The 20522-nt window shown below is 39.2% G+C and overlaps 3 protein-coding genes across 8 annotated transcripts in view; 1 reads left to right on the top strand and 2 right to left on the bottom strand.

The window, feature by feature from the left end:
• The window catches only part of TMEM209 (transmembrane protein 209), a 37709-nt gene extending 24253 nt beyond the window's left edge, over positions 1–13456 (bottom strand). For 3 of the 4 annotated variants that reach the window (XR_005789188.1, XM_040471969.1, XM_040471967.1), the window contains exons 1-6: positions 13364–13456; positions 12068–12204; positions 11854–11912; positions 10532–10663; positions 9781–10022; positions 3229–3430 (exon numbers count right to left, since the gene is read on the bottom strand). Coding sequence is in view for 3 of the 4 variants with exons in the window: in XM_040471969.1 (XP_040327903.1) it covers positions 3229–3430; positions 9781–10022; positions 10532–10663; positions 11854–11912; positions 12068–12204; positions 13364–13366 (775 nt within the window). In the remaining variant the exon portion in view is untranslated. The other variant, XM_040471968.1, reaches the window with a different exon arrangement.
• Positions 6041–8930, bottom strand: LOC121028944 (prefoldin subunit 1-like). The gene is made up of 2 exons (XM_040473046.1): positions 8872–8930; positions 6041–7163 (listed from the first exon to the last, which is right to left on the bottom strand). The coding sequence occupies exons 1-2, from the start codon at positions 8928–8930 to the stop codon at positions 6818–6820; spliced, it is 405 nt and encodes a 134-aa protein (XP_040328980.1). The 3' UTR covers positions 6041–6817.
• A 238-nt stretch (positions 13457–13694) lies between the features above and the next one.
• The window catches only part of SSMEM1 (serine rich single-pass membrane protein 1), a 12444-nt gene continuing 5616 nt past the window's right edge, over positions 13695–20522 (top strand). Inside the window, exon 1 of one of the 3 annotated variants that reach the window (XM_040471971.1) lies at positions 13695–14076. In XM_040471971.1, the coding sequence (XP_040327905.1) occupies positions 14056–14076 (21 nt within the window). In that variant the 5' untranslated portion in view covers positions 13695–14055. Of the gene's footprint in view, positions 14077–14336; positions 14458–16162; positions 16395–20522 lie in introns of those variants that run through there. The other 2 variants (XM_040471972.1, XM_040471970.1) reach the window with 2 other exon arrangements.

The raw sequence follows: 20522 nt of genomic DNA, 5'->3' as shown, positions 1-20522 counted from the left end.
CCCCCCCCCCCCCCCCCCCCCCCCCCCCCCGCCCCCCCCCCCCCCCCAAGAACCCACCCACAACAAATGAAAAAACTCAGTGAGTTAAACAGCAGGTTAGATACTGCTAATGGAAGAACCAACCAGCAGCACAAACAAACTGTGGGGTGAGGGGGACAACAGAAGAATGCCAAACTACTAAATGCAGAAGAAATGAAAGTATTAGAAAGTCTCCATTTTGCAACCACCACTGCATTAACTCATTCAGATGCTAAAACCACCGGGTAAAAGGCTGTTGGGGAACAGGACTCACAAGTCTCAAAGTATCGCACTATAGATTATTTATTAATTACAAAAGGGAAAGGCCAAGGTTGCCATCATCTTGACCAACTGATCCAATTTAATCTCACCAATAAAGGGACAAAATGGTATCATGAGTCTCCTGATGTGATATGCTGAAAGGAGCACACTGCCACCTAAGTTGTATTCTTGCCAAAAAATCGTATTTAAACTGATTCTTATCTAATCCAATAATGAAAAATGATCACACAAATCCAAATTTTCAAAACAACTAGGCTGACTTCTTCAAATGTAAATGTCATAAAAAAACAAAACAAAGACGCGCAAATGTTCTAGATTAAAAAGGACAAAAGAAGCATGGCAGCTAAATATGGAAAAATGATCCTTGATCAGATCCTGCACCAGTAAAAGAAAAAAAAAGCTACAAAGGCCATTATTGGGTCAATTGGAAGAAATGTGAATATGAATAACACTAGTATCTCAAGTATGGTAATTACGTTATAGTCAGAAAGGAAAATGTTCACATTCTTGGGAGATGCATTCGAAATAGTTAAGGATGAAGTGGCCAGGCAGCAAAAAAAGTGTGTGAGAAAGAGTAAATGTGAGTGCCTGGTTTCTTACTATTGGAGAAAGGAGTTACAAATATGAAAAAGGAGGAGGCTAGAATAAACCCTGCATAGTTGGACTGCAATTGGAGGTATCAGTATGTACTCATGGTTTTTAATATATAGGTGGATGGATATGGAAACACATATAGGTGTGTTTGTGTGTGTATATACATATATATTCCTGGCTGTCTGTTGAGAGGACCTAGAGTAATGATACCCCATCAACAATGACATACCCAGTGCCCAGACATTAATTTCTCAACATCATTCTCCACTAAAAGCAATCATGGTCCCCTTGGAGAAGTGGACTGACTCCAGAGCTAGTTAACCAGGAAAGTACAAGAGAAGCCTGGAATATCTTGTGGTGCTAGACAGTAAAACAAAACAACAAACAAAAAACAGAAACCAGAGGATCCCACTACCCAAACCTGAAACAATCTAACCACTAATTGGGGAGAAGAAAAAGTTCTTATCTTGCAACAGAATGCCAACAAATGAATATAAAAGGTGGTTGCACAACAATGTGAATACCACTGAATTATACTCAAGAATGGCTCAAATGGTAAACCTTATGCATATTTTATCACAAAACATGTTTAAAAATGTAAAAGGGAATAATATAGAAGGAATGATGGAATGAGATAGCCACTACAACACAGTAATAATTTTGAAAAGAAACTTAAAAGGATGTTAAAGCCAGTAAGTCAAATTTGATGAGGAAGAAGATACTTATATAGTCTCAAAGTAGCTCCTCACAAAAATACTTACTATTTAATTTATATAAATACTGAATTACCTAAAACCTACAGGCACAGAGAGTTCAAAGTATAAGGATGGACACAGATACACCAGGCAAATACTAACCAAAAGAAAATCAGTACAGCTGTGTTAATATCAGAGAAAACAGATTTCAAGGCAAAAAGCTTAAGATAAAGATAAAAGAAATAACTGACCAGAATGATATTAACAATCATGAATTTATATGCACTTAACATAATTTCATATACATTTAGCAAATTTAACAGAATTACGAGGACACATTTAATGTAAAACAATCAGTGGGAGCTTTTAACCGACTTTCTTACTAATAGAGCAAGTGGATGAAGATTAATAAGATAAAGAATTTAAGAACACATTCAGGAAGTTTGGTTCAATGAGCAAATATGGAGCCAAGTATGTAGAGACTATGCCATCCTTTTCAACATACCAAAAACCATTTATAAAAAGTGATCACACAACAGGCCCAAATGCAAGTCTTAAAAAATACCAAAGAATTAACAGGGTAGAGGTCACAATCTCTAGTGTAGCACAATTAACTTAAGAGGAAAAATAAAAGATAATCAAGCCTTCATTTCAATGTTTGGAAATTAAAAGCAACACCAATCACTAATATTACTTTTAAACAATAATAACACTTTTAAGTAAGTCCTATGGATCAAAGAGGAAATAAAAATGGAAGCCAGAAAATATCTCAATAAGACAAAGATAGGGAGAGGGAATGACATAGGTTGTTCTTTGCATTATACTCTATATAATTTTCAGAAAACTTGAAATAGTTCAAAGTTTCACAAGAAGAAAAAGCATGCATCGACAAATAACAAGATAATATTGATTTGTTTCTTTGACATTTCTGGCACTTTCAGGCAAAATTAAATTAAAAATCAATGGAGAGATTTCAAGTGACACAAAGAGCCATGGTCCAATAACGGACTTCCTCATTGTGGCCATGCTTTAGCACCTAATGTGCTTTCTGTGAAAGTTCCTGAGGGGGAAAAATCATTACGTGGCTCAATAACCTAATTTGGTTTCAAATAATTGACTTTGTTATAATCAAATCCACCCCAAATGGATTAAGATTTGCTAACACTGTTTCTCAAAGTAAACTAAAGAGAAGTTCGAAAATGTTCTGAAAAACAGCAGCACTTCTGGAGTAAATATGTTCTCCCTCCTTTTTCCCTCCCTGTCATGACAATCTTCCCAAGGACCAAAAGAGACAACTATCACTTCAATAAGCTTTGCTCTGCACCACTTCAAAAACATTTTATAGCCTCAATTTTTGAATAGAAAGTATAACTTATATATAGAAAAAGCTTTCAATCTTAATGTAGATAAAAGGTTCAAGAATTCTCAGTTCAACTGCATTTTACTTCTTAAATTTGGCACACTTAAAATTCTAACTCTATAAAATATAAGAACAAAATGTATTTCTCTCCTAAGCTACACATATTAGTAAAAAAGAAGTATTTATGTACAGTTATCAAAATAATGAAAACAATAGGGTAAGGATAACATAAAAGCAACACCAAAAATGAGAGTTGGATCTGAATAAAAATATACATACCCAGCTTAACTCTATGCTGTTTCTCTTCTTCGCTTCTAAGAAAAGTATCCAAAGTTCGTAGGTCTGTCATGTAGTCTTCTTTGTCAGTAGGCGAGTTATAGACGGTGGGTGAAGAACGGTAGCGAGATCTCAACCCACTGCCCTCCACTGGTCCAACAGTTGTAGGGTATGGAGAAGAAGGAGAAGGACTATAGCTTGCCAACTATACAAAATAAAAGAACTTTTTCTTATTGAAATTTACTTTTGTGTTGGTTTTTGACTTTCAGAAAGTAACGCACCCATTAGAATGGCCAAAATCCAGAACAATGACAACACCAGAAGTTGCTAAGGATGTGGAGCAACAGGAACTCTCATTCACTGCTGGTGGGAATGCAAGATGGTACAGCCACCTTGGAAGACAGTTTGGAGGTTTCTTGCAAAACTAAACTACACTTATCATCTGATTAGCAATTGTGCTCCTTGGGACTTAGCCAAAGCAGTTGAAAACCTAGGTCTATACAAAAACCTGCCTACAGGTATTTACGGCAGCTTTATTCCGTAATTGCCAAAACTTGGAAGCAACCAAGACATCCTTTAGTAGGTGGACGGGTAAATAAGCTGTGGTACATCTGCATAATGGAATATTATTTGGCATTGAAAAGAAATGAGCTATCAAGCCAAGAAAAGACATGGAGGAACCTTAAATGCACATGACTGACTAAAAGAAGCCAATCTGAAAATGCTACACTGTATGATTCCAATTATATGATATTCTGAAAAAGACAAAACATGAAAAAAGCAAAAGGATCAGTAGTTGCCAGGGATTGGGGTCAGGAGTGGGACAGGATGAATAGGTGGAGCATGAGGGACTTTTAAGGCAATGAAATTACCCTATATGATACCGTACCATAATGGTGGGTATACAGAATTATATATTTATCTAAACCCACAGAATGTACACAACCAAGAATGAATCCTAAAGTAAACTGTGGACTCTGGGTGATAATGATGTACCAATGCAGGTTCATCAACTGGAACAGATGTACCACTCTGGTAGGGGATTTTGATATTGGGAAGGCTGTGCCCGTTGGGGGGGCAAAAGGTATAGGACAGGTCTCTGTACCTTCCTCTCAGTTTTGCTGTGAAACTGTTTTGTTTTGTTTTTTGAGAGAGTGAGCGAGCGAGCGCAGTGGGGAGAGAGGCGGAGAATCCCAAGCAGGTTCCACATCAGGGCAGAGCCCCAAAGCAGAGTTTGATCCCACAACTTTTGGGTCATGACCCAAGCCAAAATCAAAAGTCAGTCGCTCAACTGACTGAGCCACCCAGGTGCCCAAACCTAAAACTGTTCTAAAATATAAAGTCTATTTTTTTAAAAAAGCACTATGTGCACGTCTTAAAAAATGGAAAGTTTGAAGAAAATAAGTCATACTTAGAACTACACCTAGAGGTAATATAATCCCTTTTCATATTTTATGTATTTTCAAATCTTTAAGTGCATATAGCTATATCAATATATTTTTGTTTTTACATATTTTTTTAAACAAAACAATTGTTTTTTAAACCTCATTTTTAACTTTTTTTCTACGAGAGAGAGAGAGAGAGAGAGAGAGAGAGAGAGAGAGAGACAGCACGTATGTGTGCGCACACAAGTGGCAGAGAGGCAGAGAGAGAATCCCAGCCCCATGTGGAGCTTCAACTCACAAAGTGTATAATCATAACCTGAGCCCAATTCAAGAGTTGGACGCTTAACCGAGTCACCTAGGTGTCCCTAAACCTCATTGTGTTTTTTTTTTATTTTTTTTTATTTAAAAAAAAATTTTTTTTTCAACGTTTTTTATTTATTTTGGGACAGAGAGAGACAGCATGAACGGGGGAGGGGCAGAGAGAGAGGAAGACACAGAATCGGAAACAGGCTCCAGGCTCCGAGCCATCAGCCCAGAGCCCGACGCGGGGCCCGAACTCACGGACCGCGAGATCGTGACCTGGCTGAAGTCGGACGCTTAACCGACTGCGCCACCCAGGCGCCCCAAAACCTCATTGTGTTTTTAAATTTTTTTTTTTTCAACGTTTATTTATTTTTGGGACAGAGAGAGACAGAGCATGAACGGGGGAGGGGCAGAGAGAGAGGGAGACACAGAATGGGAAACAGGCTCCAGGCTCTGAGCCATCAGCCCAGAGCCTGACGCGGGGCTCAAACTCACGGACCGCGAGATCGTGCCCTGGCTGAAGTCGGACGCTTAACCGACTGCGCCACCCAGGGGCCCCAAAACCTCATTGTGTTTTTAAAGGTAACCAAGGATTTTCCTATAAAAATCCTCTGTAATATTCTTACTAGCTATACAATATTTCATTATACATACGTACCAGTATTTATTTTTACATTCAATACATTTGAATTATCTACAAGATTTGGCCACTGTAAATAATGTTAACATCTCTGTACATAAATCTTTTCTTTTCTTCTTCTTTTTTTTTTAGTAAGTTCCACACCCAACGTGAGGCTTGAGCTCATGACCCTGAGATCAAGAGCCACATGCCCTACTGACTGGCCAGCCAGGTGCCCCTACATAAATCTTTTCTTAATTTCTGAGAAATGTCCTTCAGGAGATTCTTAGAACGGAAATGATCTGATCAAAGCATATGAACATTTAATACATATTCCGATTCTATTAAATGAAAATGTTGTGCTAAGTACTATTCAGAAAAAAGTTGATAGGCAGACCTATTTTGGTATATGTCCATTTCACTATTTTTAAATGTTTATTGGATATAGAAGAATTTTAAAAAATTTACATTTAACTTGTGTTTCTTTATTTTTTTTTATTTTTTTTTTTAATTAGGAAGGGACAAGTCTGAATATTTATTACCCTTGTTTTAAATAGGATTACATATTTACATAACTTGATTTTTAATAATTGGCTCTCCAGAGCCAGTACAAGCCAGCTCCAGCACACCACTGCCCCTAAGCCTCTAGGAGGCCTTAGGATTGTACTGTCCACCGGAAGACAGCCTGACTGCATTTTCGCATGGAACATGTGGGAGGAAACAGGGAAGGAATCTTTAGGCAGAATGCCACCAAGGTTCACTTAAATTCGGTTATACCCTGGTCTCCCTTCTTCCTCATCTGCATGGAAGCTCAGATGTAGGATTTACTCAAAGGAACAGAAAGGAAAAAAAAGAACCAGGAAAGGCTTCAATGCGAAAGGAACAGAGCCAATGCTCTGGAGGGGGACAGGTCAGGGAGGAGCCGAGGTTGAAAGCCTCTGGCCCTCAGTTCTCAAGAAAGGCAGACTTAGAGTGGGTGGGGGGAACAGATGCCTTTTATTGGTCTAACCAGCGTAACTAGTAGCTTTGGGCTGAGCTCCCCTATCTGTCCTGGCCCCTATCTTTCCTGGGTGTTCGGGACTCACCCCAGGGGAGAAGAATGTCGGGCAGGGGTGGCAGGCAGAGCCAGGATTGAAAAGGGGATCAGGGTGAAGTAGAAAACACAGGGTTACCAGATCACTCAAATACAAAGTCCGTCAGGACAGAAGAGAGGATGTTTCCCCACATGGGCCCCTCTGCCCTTGCCAGGAGTAGAAGGGGGCAGGAAGCTTTCACTAGAGGTTTCCTACTGTGCCCTTCGTGCCATCAGCATCTCCCGGATGTTGTCCTCAGCTTCCTTCACACTCCGCTCCAGGTAGGATTTTTTCTGTTCCAATTCTTTAATTTTTTCTTCTGCTATTTTCTGTTTCTCTAACAGTTGATTGTGAATTACCTCCTTGGACTGAAGAATAAACATTCTTCCTACACCTTCATACATGTTAGTCTCATCTATCAAAGTCATAATCTCTGTATCTGTAAGATGTGCATGCTTTTTCGTCCTGTTTAGCTGTTCAATCTGTATGTCTGCAAGCTTCACCTTCTGTTGAGTGTCAATAACTTTGGCTTGAAGCTCTGTGAAGGCCTTGTGCTTGCTGAATAGAGTTGCATGCAGATTCGGCCAAAACCTTTTCAGGCATTCATTCCTTTAGCTAATCCCTGTGGTGTCAGGGAAGTGGAAAAATCAGCCGGAGCTTCAGGCAGGATAGTGTGGAGGAGACCAGAGGTCTTCGTTGAAATGTTCTTCCAAAGAATTTATTTCTACTGAAATCCCCTGGAAGACTTTCTAGACACAGTAGTTCTCAAGAGTGGCCAAATGAATTTATTAGAAGAGTACAGATTCTCTGGTCCTTATCACAAGCTTAATTATTTAGAATCTTTGACCAAACTTGTGTTTCTTTATGAAGTTAAACACTTTAAAAATATGGAGGCACGTGGCTGCCTCAGTCAGAAGAGCATCCAACTCTTGATCTCAGGGTGGTGAGTTCGAGCCCCAAGTCTGGTGTAGAGACTACCTAAATAAATAAAACTTAAAAAAATACAACTACTGGTCACTGGTATTACCTATTTTATTAACTATTTACTCCAGTATAGTGGAAAAAGAAATAAAGTTGAAAAAAAAAGAAAAATGTTACTCCTCTTCCACATTGATTTCTTTCTTTTTTTTGAGAGTGAAAGAGAGAGTGAGTGTGTGAGCAAGGGACAGAGGCAGAGGGAGAGTGAGGAAGAGAATCTTAAGCAGGCTGCATGGTCAGCACAGAGCCCAACACAGGGCTCAATCTCACAACCCTGAGATCGTGACCTGAACCGAAATCAAGATTTGATGCTTAACTGACTGAGCTACCCAGGCGCCCTGCTTTCTCTTATTTATTTTTTTATTAAAAAAAAAAAAAAAAAAAAGTTTTATTTGAGAAAGAGAGAGCACAAACAGGGAGAGGGGCAGAGGGAAAGAGACAATCCCAAGCAGGCTTCATGCTCAGCACGGAGCCCGACCCAATCCCACAACCCTGGGATCACGACTCAAGCTGAAATCAAGAGTTGGCCACTGAACCGACTGAGCCACCCAGATGCCCCCTTCTCTAAGATCCTTCTATATGCCATGATGATATCTGCGCTATTCACTAATTGGTTTATTTTTGCTGAGGGGCACATCTTATGCATAATGTACATTATTTTATTTTATCCTCTCAATAATAAGTAAATATTACTACCATACTAATTTCAGATATGAGAGATTAGGTAATTCACTCAAGATTGTCCCAGGATTTCAATCCAGTTTTCTGACTCTAGAAATGCACTGTACTAGTCCCTTCGTTTTTGTCTATGTTTCAACATTTCCATAATCAAAAGTTGAAAAGTTTCTTGAAAACTTAAAAGAACTCAATGACAAAACTTCGGAACCCTAATATATTCTGCAGATATATTTGATTAAAGTTCAAATTTTTTCTTCCTTATTTATTTAGGTTTTCTACCTGTTAGTCAATCTCAGCATTTTTTCCCTAGAAAAATTACTATTCCATTTCATTAACTTTTCCATGGCATTAACTTGGCTCAACAAATATGTATATATAGCATCGATATTTCATATACTATGCTAAGAAAACAAACATGAATAAAAACACACAATCCTGTACTCAAGAAGGTTACAGTCTAGGAAAAAAAGATAATTAATGTTACCAAGTTTATACGAGCTATTTAGTACAGATTAATAGTTTTTAAGAAATAAAAATAACTTACATATTCAAGAGTAAACTATGGTGTTTCCACTAGATGAGTATTAAGTAGCCATTAAACAGAAATTACGTTTGGTTGGTAAAACTATGAGTGATTTTTTTCTCATGAAAACAAAAACCGTAAGTCATATTTGCCTATGGGTTATTAATTATCACTACATATACATTTCCTCATAAAATTTAACTTATACAAAATTTTCTAAACGTTATTATTTGCCAATATTGTTAATAGGTAACCAGTAGTATGCAATTTCATTACAAAGAAATATTATGTAACGGGTAAGGGCAGTGTGTTGATTTCACTTCCAAACATTCCTCATTTAACCAGCAGCTATAGGGATGTAGTTCTAACTAGTGAGAGCATCTGAAAACGTGACCATGCCCCCTTTAACACTTTTATATTCTTACACTTCAGGCAGGAGTCACAATTTAAAATTTGTCAATTTTGCTTCTATCAAACCCACTTTGTGGAAGTTGGAATGGAGGTTTCTAGTCATCCCATGAAGGGTGGTGTCCATCATGAAGAGTCAAACTACACAACAATCCCAGTTTTTAGCTTAGGAGATATTCCACATGATGAAAAGCATTAAGATTCTGTAAGGATATACAAAAGTTTCATATAAACAAGCAAAGAAAGAGGGCAAACATAGATTTAAAAAACTAAAGTAAAAAATTATCATAGTCTCAACTTGTTTGAAAGACCCTGCAGAAAGATCCTAGAGGGTGACTCTCAGTCTATTATCTTTGCAAAAGCTGATTTTTTTCTTTCATTTTAGGGTGTGGTATACATAACGTCTGAATAGGTATCAGGATCTGGGTTCTGTTCTTGGCTCTTAAATGGGCAATTTGGGCAAGTCAATTACCCACTGTTTCTCAGTCCTGTCAGTGAGAAAATGAGGAGTTTTGATTCATTTGGTGATTTTCAAGGTAGCTCCCAATTCTAAAATAATGTGACTGGCCGGGAAAAAAGATTCATTACCTTATTATAACCACTGATGGGAGAGTAAGTCACTCCAGGGCTATAGGAACTGCTGCCACCTGATGACAGACCTTGCAGCTGAGGGCTGTATCCGGTTATACAGCTGGTGGTGAACTTGGGGCTGGTACTGGGTGAACGAGATGGGCTATAGCTCAACACACTCTGACCCTGAATTGAAGGAGAAGGTGGCGAGGGAGGGATTTGGGTTGCTGCCAGATCGTGTGGAGGAGTAGTCTGTACAACTGGAAGGAAGGAAGGAAAGAAAGAAAGAAAGAAAGAAAGAATGAATGAATGAATGAATAAATAAATAATATGTGCATGCATGTATAAGTAAAATTTCTATAAAAACAGACTTAATGAAATGAATCCTTTTCTTCAGGAAAAGAGAAAGTAACAGAATAACTTGGTTGTTAAATTACATATTATTACCTAAGGACACAAAGTAGTGGTTTACCATTTCCATACAGTTTAAAGTAAGAGATTAGCTTCAATCCATAAGGGTTAGTCATTTAATTTTAACTGTAATTAAACAATGGAACAAAGGTTGTTGAATAGTATTTCCATTCAGTTTATACAAATAGGAATGATAATCATTGGTCTTAAGACAATTTATTATAGACTTGTTTAATATAGTTGAACCAGATGGCTTTAGAAGTCCCTTCCAGCTGAGTCTATAAAAAGGGCAAATTAAATTGAGAAAGATTTATTGCCAACCTTTCCCCCACCTTTGCAAAAGATATAAAACACTTACCAGCTGTTTTCAACCCTAAAAGTGTTTGCTGTCCAGGGCTAACAACCAGACTTGTTGGTGCCACAGTATATTTGAAATACCTCCAAAAATCAAATAAGGCGTTTAGGCTGAAGAGGGACGCAAGGGCAAGCTCTGGAAGAGAACAATTTATTTTTTTTAAGGGGGAGGATGGAAGGGATAACATTTAAAGGTGAGTGGAAAACAAAACCCTTCATACTTTAGCAATTTAACAACACAACTGAAAACTATCTTCTTAGTCCTCATAACAGTTACCATTTAATGAATGTCTATTATGTATAATGTCTATGGCATTTACTAGTAAATTTCAAAATATTATCAGGCACCTGGCTGGCTCAGTTGGTGGAGCATGCGACTTGATCTCAGGGTTGAGTTGGAGCCCCACGTTGGGTGTAGAGATTGCTTAAAAATAAAAAAATCTTAAAAAAAAAAATCACTAACCCTCACAACCTTGTACAATAAACATTTTCACCTTCAGTTGACTAGAGGAGTCAAGTGACTTTTGCAAGAGCACACAGCTAGTTACCGAAGTCATGATTATACACTCAGGTACGCAGATCCCAAAACTCTTGCCTATTAAATTTTTTAATGTTTATTTATTTTTTGAGAGACACAGAGAGATAGAGCACGAGCAGGGAAGGAAGGGGCAGTGAGAGAGAGGCAGACACAGACTCCGAGGCAGGCTCCAGGCTCTGAGCTGTCAGCAGAGCCCAACATGGGGTTCGAACCCACGGGCTGTGAGATCATCACCTGAGCCAAAGTCGGACGCTTAATTGACTGGGCCACCCAGGTGCTCCCAAAACTCTTGCTTATTCACTTGCCACACCATTAACATGTGTATTAGACTAGAGAATTCACTTTAATGGCCATAAAGACTCTTTATACCCTCTTTATACTGAAGAGCAGAGAGAAGTAGAGAGGAGGACAGAACGAGGAACCTGAGGAAGGCATTAATGGAATAGAAATCTGATTGTTCTTGAAGGGAGACATGGTAGGGATTTAGGGAAGGCATTTCAGAGAAAATAAATGCGAATCACCACCACCAGAAGTTATTTTTCATCAGAGGACTCTAATGATTACCTGGAACTGTACTGTGTAATTTGTCTCCTCTACATTCCTCTACTAGAATGTTCCTTCCATGAGGGCAAGGATCTTGTTCCTTGCCTGCTATATTCCCAGTTTTTGGAACACACTACACACTTGAATATTTATGGAGTGAAGGAATGAATACTAAGCTGAATTAAGCACGAATGCAGTTTTTCATTGGTAGCAAACCTAAATCACAGTAAAAATTAATTACTTACCAATATACCAAAGGGGCCAGTATGTCACATTATAATAGGAACTAATCAACTTTCCAGTCCTGAAAAAATTAAGAACGCTTTTCAAAATCTTAAAAAACAAACAAACACAAAAACCAAACAACAGAAAACACCTAAAATCAAAAAAAAACACAAAAACCTGTGGAACCAACCACTGTCCTCTTTAAGTTTCACTTTTTTTGATTAATTAACTTACATTTCAGTATATATCATTCCAGCCACAGATACATTTAGGAGTCCCCAGGCTAAAACCACTTTCTTAGCTTCTGTTTCTTTTCTCATCTTGATGGTTCTGTCAATAAGGGAAGCACTAGGATTTGCCTCCCCTTGCATCTATCCAAAAACAAAAAAGCACAGGAATTAACGAAGAGAAACCACTTCCCCATTTAAGAAATCCAACTTGTGTCCTTTATAATTGTAACTAAAAACTGCACATATTTTCCCTTATCTTTAAGGTCTTTCCAAAAATTTTCATTTCATTATTATTGTATGAAAAGGGAGCCCTAAATTATAACTTTATAGGCACCATATTGTAATCAATAGAGAACTTGCTCATCACTTCAGAGAACACTTCCAATGAATAAAAATGTCTTATTTTGTAATTTAAAAGGGTGGTGATTTTATGTGCAATTATTCCGTATTGTTTTGGAATGTCACAAAGACTAGCCCAAGGGGGCTAATTTAAGAAACTCAAAATACCAAGCTTTGAGAGAAAATATTCCATATTAGCTACAAGCCATTAAAGACTCTCCTCTTGGGGCGCCTGGGTGGCTCAGACGGTTGAGCCTCCGACTTCAGCTCAGGTCATGAGCTCATGGTTTGTAGGTTCGAGCCCCAAGTCGGGCTCTGTGCTGATAGCTCAGTGCCTGGAGCCTGCTTCAGATTCTGCGTCTCCCTCTCTCTCTCTCTGCCCTTCCCCCGCTCATGCTCTGTCTCAGAAATAAATATAAATATTAAAAAAATTTTTAAGGCTCTCCTCTTACATCTTCACGCAGAAGATCGTAAACAACTCTGCACTCGGACCGCTGGGCGCCAAAGATCCCAATTTTGTGTTGCCGCCGATAAAGTGTGAGGATTAAAGTTTTATAAGGGTGAACGCTCCTGTTGTGAAGGGGATGAGAGCGACTGGGGAGTGTGCAGTTTGGGTCCACGTGGGATTTATATTTCCTTTGTTTCGCTAGGCCTCATCTCCGGCAGAAAAACATTAAGACTTCCATATCTGGAGTCGTTGCCCAGAAAGCACAGAGCAGCGCTCTTCCCGCCACCCAGTCCGCGAGTCAAAACTTCCCAGTCCCGAGAGCTTCCCTCCCTGGGTCTCCCAGCACAAACTTCAGCAACCCCTATCGTTTCTTTCTTCCTTTCCGCTACAGGTGGAGGGACGCCTGGCCACACCCCCCATGGCTGAACCCTCTGCAGATCCGCAGTCGTGGAAACCCCACAGCACGCGTGGACTCCGCGTCCACTAAGCACAAAAATGACCCCGAAAACCCACCATGTTCTTCGGCCGGAAGCTGCTGGCTCGCGCCACTCTCTACTGCACATGCGCGAAGCCAAGCACTAAGGCGTAGGCAACCAGTTTGCCGGACGACAGTTACCGGAAGAACGGACCTTCTCGCGAGAAGAGGAGGTTGGGGAGGGCGGCTGGGAGCCCTAGAGCTAGGAACGTTACCAGGGAAACAGCTTTAAGGTTTGTGGCTCCCGCTCAGCTGCGGGGAGAAAGTTGGGTAGCAAAAATTCAGACCAAGCTCTGAACCCGCAGTAAAAAGAAATAACTGTAACAAGCTGAATTTCTATATACTAATATAACTTTAGCTTCCTTAGAGCATTTATGGACTCACATTTTAAAGCAGATTTTATTAAGCAGGGTAGCCAATTGTAGGGTAAAGAATGTGGTAATGTGTCCAGACACCCATCAGCCTCAGCGAAGCATTTCTCACCAAAAAAAGTGTTCTGACCCAGTGTAAATTCTTAAATATCCCTGTGATGAGGTTGCAGCAGTGAGAAGAAAACCCCAAACGTGTCAAAGTTGCCAGTGGTTTTGAGGTTTAAAAAAATGAAATCGTTCCTTTTCTTGCATATTCTTCGAAACTGATCCTGAGAGGGAAAAGAGGTTCATCGGGGAGTTCAGTTTGGTTTCATTGAACGAATCCAAATGCCTACTTTGTGCCACTGAGCCGCGCCGGGATGCGAAAGTGGAGCTCCCTGGTTAGTGTCTGGAAGAGCTCAGCCAGCTGGTGACCTAGGTGGGCAGGAGAGGTGGGGGCAGGTGAGCCCAGAGGCGTGCCACGGATGGGCTCCTGGAAGGAGAGCTTCCTGGAAGAGGCGACGCCGGCCTAAAGCACAGGGCCAACAGCCAGGAAGAGCAGGGCGCTGGGACCCGCCGTTGGGGATGTGGAGAAATGTTACCCTAATGAAAACATCACACCTTTTCACAAGAGGCTAGTGGATTGTTACGTCATGTACGTCTCAATGACCAAAAAGTTTCCTAAAATGCATCTAAAGTCAAATAGAAGAAAATTGTTTCCTTAATAGATAATAATTATTATTTATTTACTGCATATCATTAATATGCAATGGAATCTGCAGGTATGCTATGCTCTTAAAAGACCTAACAGATTTTTTTTTTAACTGCGATTTTAATAATTTTTGGACTGCCTTAGCAGCAGTAATGTTTTGGTCTAGTTTTAGATTGAGACGAACTAACTCAAAAATGGTTCGCAGTGAAAGGGTTCAATGTACAGTCAAAATTAAAATACTAGGTTCCTCCCTACCCCATGTATCTTTCCTAGGAAATTGTATACATTTGATGTCATTTACAACAGACTCATCGTTCCTCTCTTGATGTTATCGTGCATTTGTTGAAGGCTTAAAAAGGAACTGTACTGGGGCCCCTGAGTGGCTTGGTTGGTTAAGCGTCCGACTTCAGCTCAGGTCATGATCTCACGGTCCGGTCCGTGAGTTTGAGCCCCGCGTCGGGCTCTGTGCTGACAGCTCAGAGCCTGGAACCTGTTTCAGATTCTGTGTCTCCCTCTCTCTCTCTGCCCCTCCCCTGTTCATTCTCTGTCTCTCTCTGTCTCAAAAATAAATAAATGTTAAAAAATTAAAAAAAAAAAAGGAACGGTACTACTATCCAAATTTGATATATAGCTGGCATTATGTATTAGTTTCTAAGGTTACTGTAAAAAGTACCCTGGAGTGGGTGGCTTAAACAACAAAAATTAAATTTTTTCACAGTTTTCCAGGTTGGAACTGTTTTCTCCTGAGGCCTCTTTCCTTGGCTTACTGACTTCTGTGTCCTCACAGGGCCTTTTTTTTCTGTGTCCACATACCCCTGGGGCGTCTCTTACTCTTCTTATAAGGACATCAGTCATATTGGATTAGGGCCTTATCTTTATGACCTCACTTAACCTTAATTATCTCTTTTTAAAAATTTATTTATTTATTCTTGAGAGCTCGTGAGCAGGGAAGGGGCAGAGAGAGGGAGAGAGAATCCCAAGCAGGCTCTGCATTGTCAGCGCAAAGCCCTATGTGGGGCTCGAACTCATGAACCTGTGAGATCATGATCTGAGTCGAAATTAAGAGTCCAATGCTTGGGGTGCCTGGGTGACTCAGTCGATAGGGCTTCCGACTTCAGCTCAGGTCATGGTCTCACAGCTTGTGAGTTCAAGCCCTGCGTCAGGCTCTGTGCTGACAGCTCGGAGCCTGGAGCCTGCTTTGGATTCTGTGTCTCCCTCTCTCTCTGCCCCTACCCTGCTTGTGCTCTCTCTCTCAAATAAATAAACATTAAAAAAAAAAAAAAAAGAGTCCGACGCTCAACTCATGGAGCCACCCAGATGCCCCTCACCTTAATTGTCTCTTTAAAGCCCTATCTGTGATTATAGTCAAATTGGGGGTTATTCATTCAACGTATGAATTTGGGGGAACACAATCCAGTCTATAACACATTAGACCCACGTATGTTAATCTATATATGGTATGTGATACGATACATGTAAAAGACACTGAAGAAAATCAATGAATACCTCAGAGACTTAGATTTTATAGGCGTTAAATTTAAGGAAAATACAGTGTATACAAATTTCAGGAAAATAAAAAAAAAGATTAGGGCAGAATGCACCCTATTGACATAGGGGGTAAATACCATAACCTTTCGTAGAAATAATTTAGGTAAATCTTCCAAAAGCTTAGAAATCCAAGAAGTGTTTGCCGGTTCCTGTCACAGTTACTGAAGTGTATGTCATAATAGGTTGCCAAGGAAATTGTCATACACATGGAGTGAAGTACTTCTCAGTCATCTTCATTCTTTTGAGCATGCTTTATTTCCAAAGCGAGAAGCCATCATGGGAGACCTTTTTTCCTTATTTTGGGAGGTGGATCCTCCTCCCCTACCTTTAAGTTTTCCTATTCCAAGTCAGGATTATGAATGCCAGAAGGATGACTCTTGCGGGGCAATAGGGAGCTTCCTGCTTTGGTATTTTGTCATTATATTGGTCCTGATGTTCTTTTCGCGGGCTTCTGTCTGGGTAGGCTATCCAATTTCATTTTATAGAATATGTTGACTGTAGAATAGGGGATTTCCCATAAAATAAATTCACTTTACTTCGATCCAACTACTTTTTAAAAGTTATTTTAAAAATAATGCAATCTCGCTCTAGAGCATCCAAGAATATGGAAAAGGATGAAGAAGAAAATTTAAGCTAACGTAATCCTATTCTCTAGAGATAACTGTTGTTAACATTTTGGAGTATATTCTAGTTTTTTTTCTTTTTCTCTATCTCAATATATTTCTCTCCATTTCTCCTTGATCTTACATTGTTGGCATTGTATTGTACATATTTTCGTATCCTGCCTTTTCAAAACTTAGTGTTATATTGTAACACTTCCTCAAATCGTATTCGCACGGCAGCACTCCTCATGACTGCATGACTTTGTCTTGTGGTTGCACCAGAACAAATCTGTGATTCTGAGACATTTAGGTTTGCAGTTTGTCCATAGGCTATGTAATGCTGGGATGAACTTCCCTACTGGTGAATGACCTCCACATTCCTTTTGTAGCCACGTAATTCTAATCAAAGATACTAAAGTTCTCGTATTTATAGAAGACGTGTTGTAGGATTTGGGAGTTTGTAGAATGAGGCACTATACTCTCCCGCCAGATAAGATGTAGAAATAAACTAAACAGAACGAAGGTCGCCATTCTAGACCACCTACTAGCAGAAGAAAATACCATCCTCTTAGGAAGGAGATAGCCCAAATTTTCAGGACTGTGAATCTCCAACATACTGGAGCTCTTATAAATTGCTGACATGGAGTCCTTGCTGGCCATTAATACAGGCTGATGATTAATCAAACCTCCATCATTTAGCATTACAGTCAGAACACTGGGCTGGCAATGGGCAGCTAGACCGAGTGCTGCATCAGCTCTAGAAGGAGAGCAGGAGGGTTGGTCTATCTATGCCAGCTGGATTCCATTATGATAATCAGAGACTCTTCCCCTCACCACCTCTTCCCCCTGAGAAGTTTCATCTAAAGTCTAAATGCTTCTTCAAGTAGATACTTTGCCAAAAGGAGATTTAGAATAGTGATCGCTGATATGTGTCCTACACTCCCTAGCTAAGTATATTGAATTTGTCTGGATGGGCCAGAAAAGATACTTTAGAAAATTAACAAAAAATTGAAATTGATTCCTGGCAATTTCCTCATGAAGACCACTTACGAGGTCTAAGCTATTCTTCTCCTTTGCTTGCGTCAGCTCTTTGGAGTCCCAGAGTCCTGAGCTTCAAGGACCTGAAGAGAGCACGTTGTCCTGCCTCCTTTCTGTAGGCGAGTAAGGTATCAGTATCCCTCCTTTTTTTTTTTTTTTAATTGATAAACCCCAAGGAAATCAAGCGACTTGTCCAATGTCACACAAGTGGTTAGTGACAGAGGAGATACAGACCATGGTTTCCTGCCATATAATTCGTTTGCTTCAAAGCATAGCTGAAATGTTGAATTAAATCTATTCAGTGCTGATTAAAACCTTAATTATCTTAGAGGTTTCGTCTTTCACTTTGTATCCTTATGGCAGTTACAATTGGTTGAACTGCTTCTTCTGAAGGGTCCCAGATTTGAAATCTGAGAACCATATGAGAGCTAGTCAAGGAGGATGGAATTTTTCTTTCACTTTGAACTTCATTTTTTCTGCTAACCTATGAGCCTTTATGTACAAACCTTGAAGTAATGGTAAAAGTGTGATGGAAATGTGGTGGTAATTATCCTCCACTGCGAAGCACAGGGATTTCCTCTGGATTTGCCACTCTTCAGGATGCATTTACTTTTTGCTTTCAGAGACTGTGAATACTATATTTAGTTTACACATTTGTTTAGTGTTTATTCAGACTGCTGGTGCTGGTATTTTTCCCAACAATGCCGGTCCAAGCTTCTTGTTTTGCATATGTGGAAACTGAGTTTAAGAGGTGTTAAGTGAATCGGAGAAATTGCAGAGTTGTCCCCTGGTAGCCTTAGCCTAGATATCTCCTCTGTTCTACCCTACTCCTCGGGGCAGGCTCTGCTGCCGTTTTCACTCACGGAGTCACACGCAGATAGTTAATAAAATGCTTTTGATAACCACAGTTCGTATGATTCCACTTAGCTTGATGCAAAATCTTTCTCAGGATTTTGTGATTATATTTTAATGCGACATTAAGTCAAATATAGAGGCTTTCTGTGAAAATGATATAAACCTAATAAATGTTTTTAAACATTCCCCCTTCCTCGTCCATTACAAAAGTATGCATTATAGAAAACGTAGAAATTATAGAAAAGTGCAAGCAATGAAATAAAAATCACTCCAGATTACATGGGAATAACCAACTACTATAACTTTTAGGCTTATAAGCTGCTAATCATTTAATAATTATCTCTATACATATTCAATTTAAAATAAGCCCCCCCAATCATTTCTAAAAGAGTGGTTTCTTTTATATATATACATATATGTATGTATATGTATGTGTATATATATGTACATATATGTATGTATATATGTATTATATATTAAATATACATCAAAATATATATTAAATTAAATATATTATATAGAAATTAATATATATTATACTTATAAATATATAATATATAAATTTATAAATATATATTTATATATTATATAAAATATATGTTAATATATTAAAATAAATATATATTAAATATACATATATACATACATATATGTACATATGTATTTAATTTAAATCAAAGTTTAGTTAACATATAGTGTAATACTGATTTCAGGAAAAGAATTTATTTATTTATTTTTTTTTTAAATTTTTTTTTCAACGTTTATTTATTTTTGGGACAGAGAGAGACAGAGCATGAACGGGGGAGGGGCAGAGAGAGAGGGAGACACAGAATCGGAAACAGGCTCCAGGCTCTGAGCCATCAGCCAAGAGCCCGACGTGGGGCTCGAACTCACGGACCGCGAGATCGTGACCTGGCTGAAGTCGGACGCTTAACCTACTGCGCCACCCAGGCGCCCCTCAGGAAAAGAATTTAATGATTCATGACTTACATATAACACCCAGTGCTCATCCCAACAAGTGCCCTCCTTAATGCCCATTGTATCTTTTGTTCAAAAGAGTGGTTTCTTCTTTTTTTTTTTTTCAACGTTTTTTTATTTTTGGGACAGAGAGAGACAGAGCATGAACGGGGGAGGAGCAGAGAGAGAGGGAGACACAGAATCAGAAATAGGCTCCAGGCTCTGAGCCATCAGCCCAGAGCCTGATGCGGGGCTCGAACTCACGGACCGCGAGATCGTGACCTGGCTGAAGTCGGACGCTTAACCGACTGCGCCACCCAGGTGCCCCAAAAGAGTGGTTTCTTAAAAGAAGTTTCCATTCTTAAGGTTTTCAGAGAATGGTTGCCGTAACCCAAAAAGGAGAGAGGCACCTTGTTAAAGATACTTGCCTGCTATTGCAGAGATCAGATACTAAGAAAGGAATGGGCCAAGGGTCCTGGATTGTAGTTATGAATACCCAAGTACAGCACTTTCTACCTGAAGGAAGTTGGACTTTCTACAAAAATTCATTTTTTTCCTAAATGGAGACAGCTTAAAAAGTTATAAGGAAAACTAACACTCTTTCACTCAAACTCAACCATTGCTAACACTTGTGGACATTGCTTAGTCTTTTTTCATATTTTTAGTGAACTTGTGATCATACTGCATATACAAATTTGCATCTTGATTTTTTTTATTTTATTTTTAATTTTTTAAAGTTTACATCCAAATTAGTTAGCATATAGTGCAACAATGATTTCAGGAGTAGATTCCTTAGTGCCCCTTCCCCATTTAGCCCATCGCCCCTCCCACAACGCCTCCACTAACCCTCAGTTTGTTCTCCATATTTATGAGTCTCTTCTGTCTTGTCCCCCTCCCTGTTTTTATATTATTTTTGTTTCCCTTCCCTTATGTTCATCTGTTTTGTCTCTTAAAGTCCTCATATGAGTGAAGTCATATGATTTTTGTCTTTCTCTTAATGACTAATTTCACTTAGCATAATACCCTCCAGTTCCATCTATGTAGTTGCAAATGGCAAGATTTCATTCTTTTTGATTGCCGAGTAATACTCCATTGTGTGTGTGTGTGTGTGTGTGTGTATATATATATATATATA

Source organism: Herpailurus yagouaroundi, unplaced genomic scaffold, assembly GCF_014898765.1.
Source record: "Herpailurus yagouaroundi ecotype Mexico unplaced genomic scaffold, PumYag 100, whole genome shotgun sequence".
Taxonomy (NCBI): Eukaryota; Metazoa; Chordata; class Mammalia; order Carnivora; family Felidae; genus Herpailurus; species Herpailurus yagouaroundi.
This window is presented reverse-complemented; position numbering and strand designations above follow the sequence as displayed.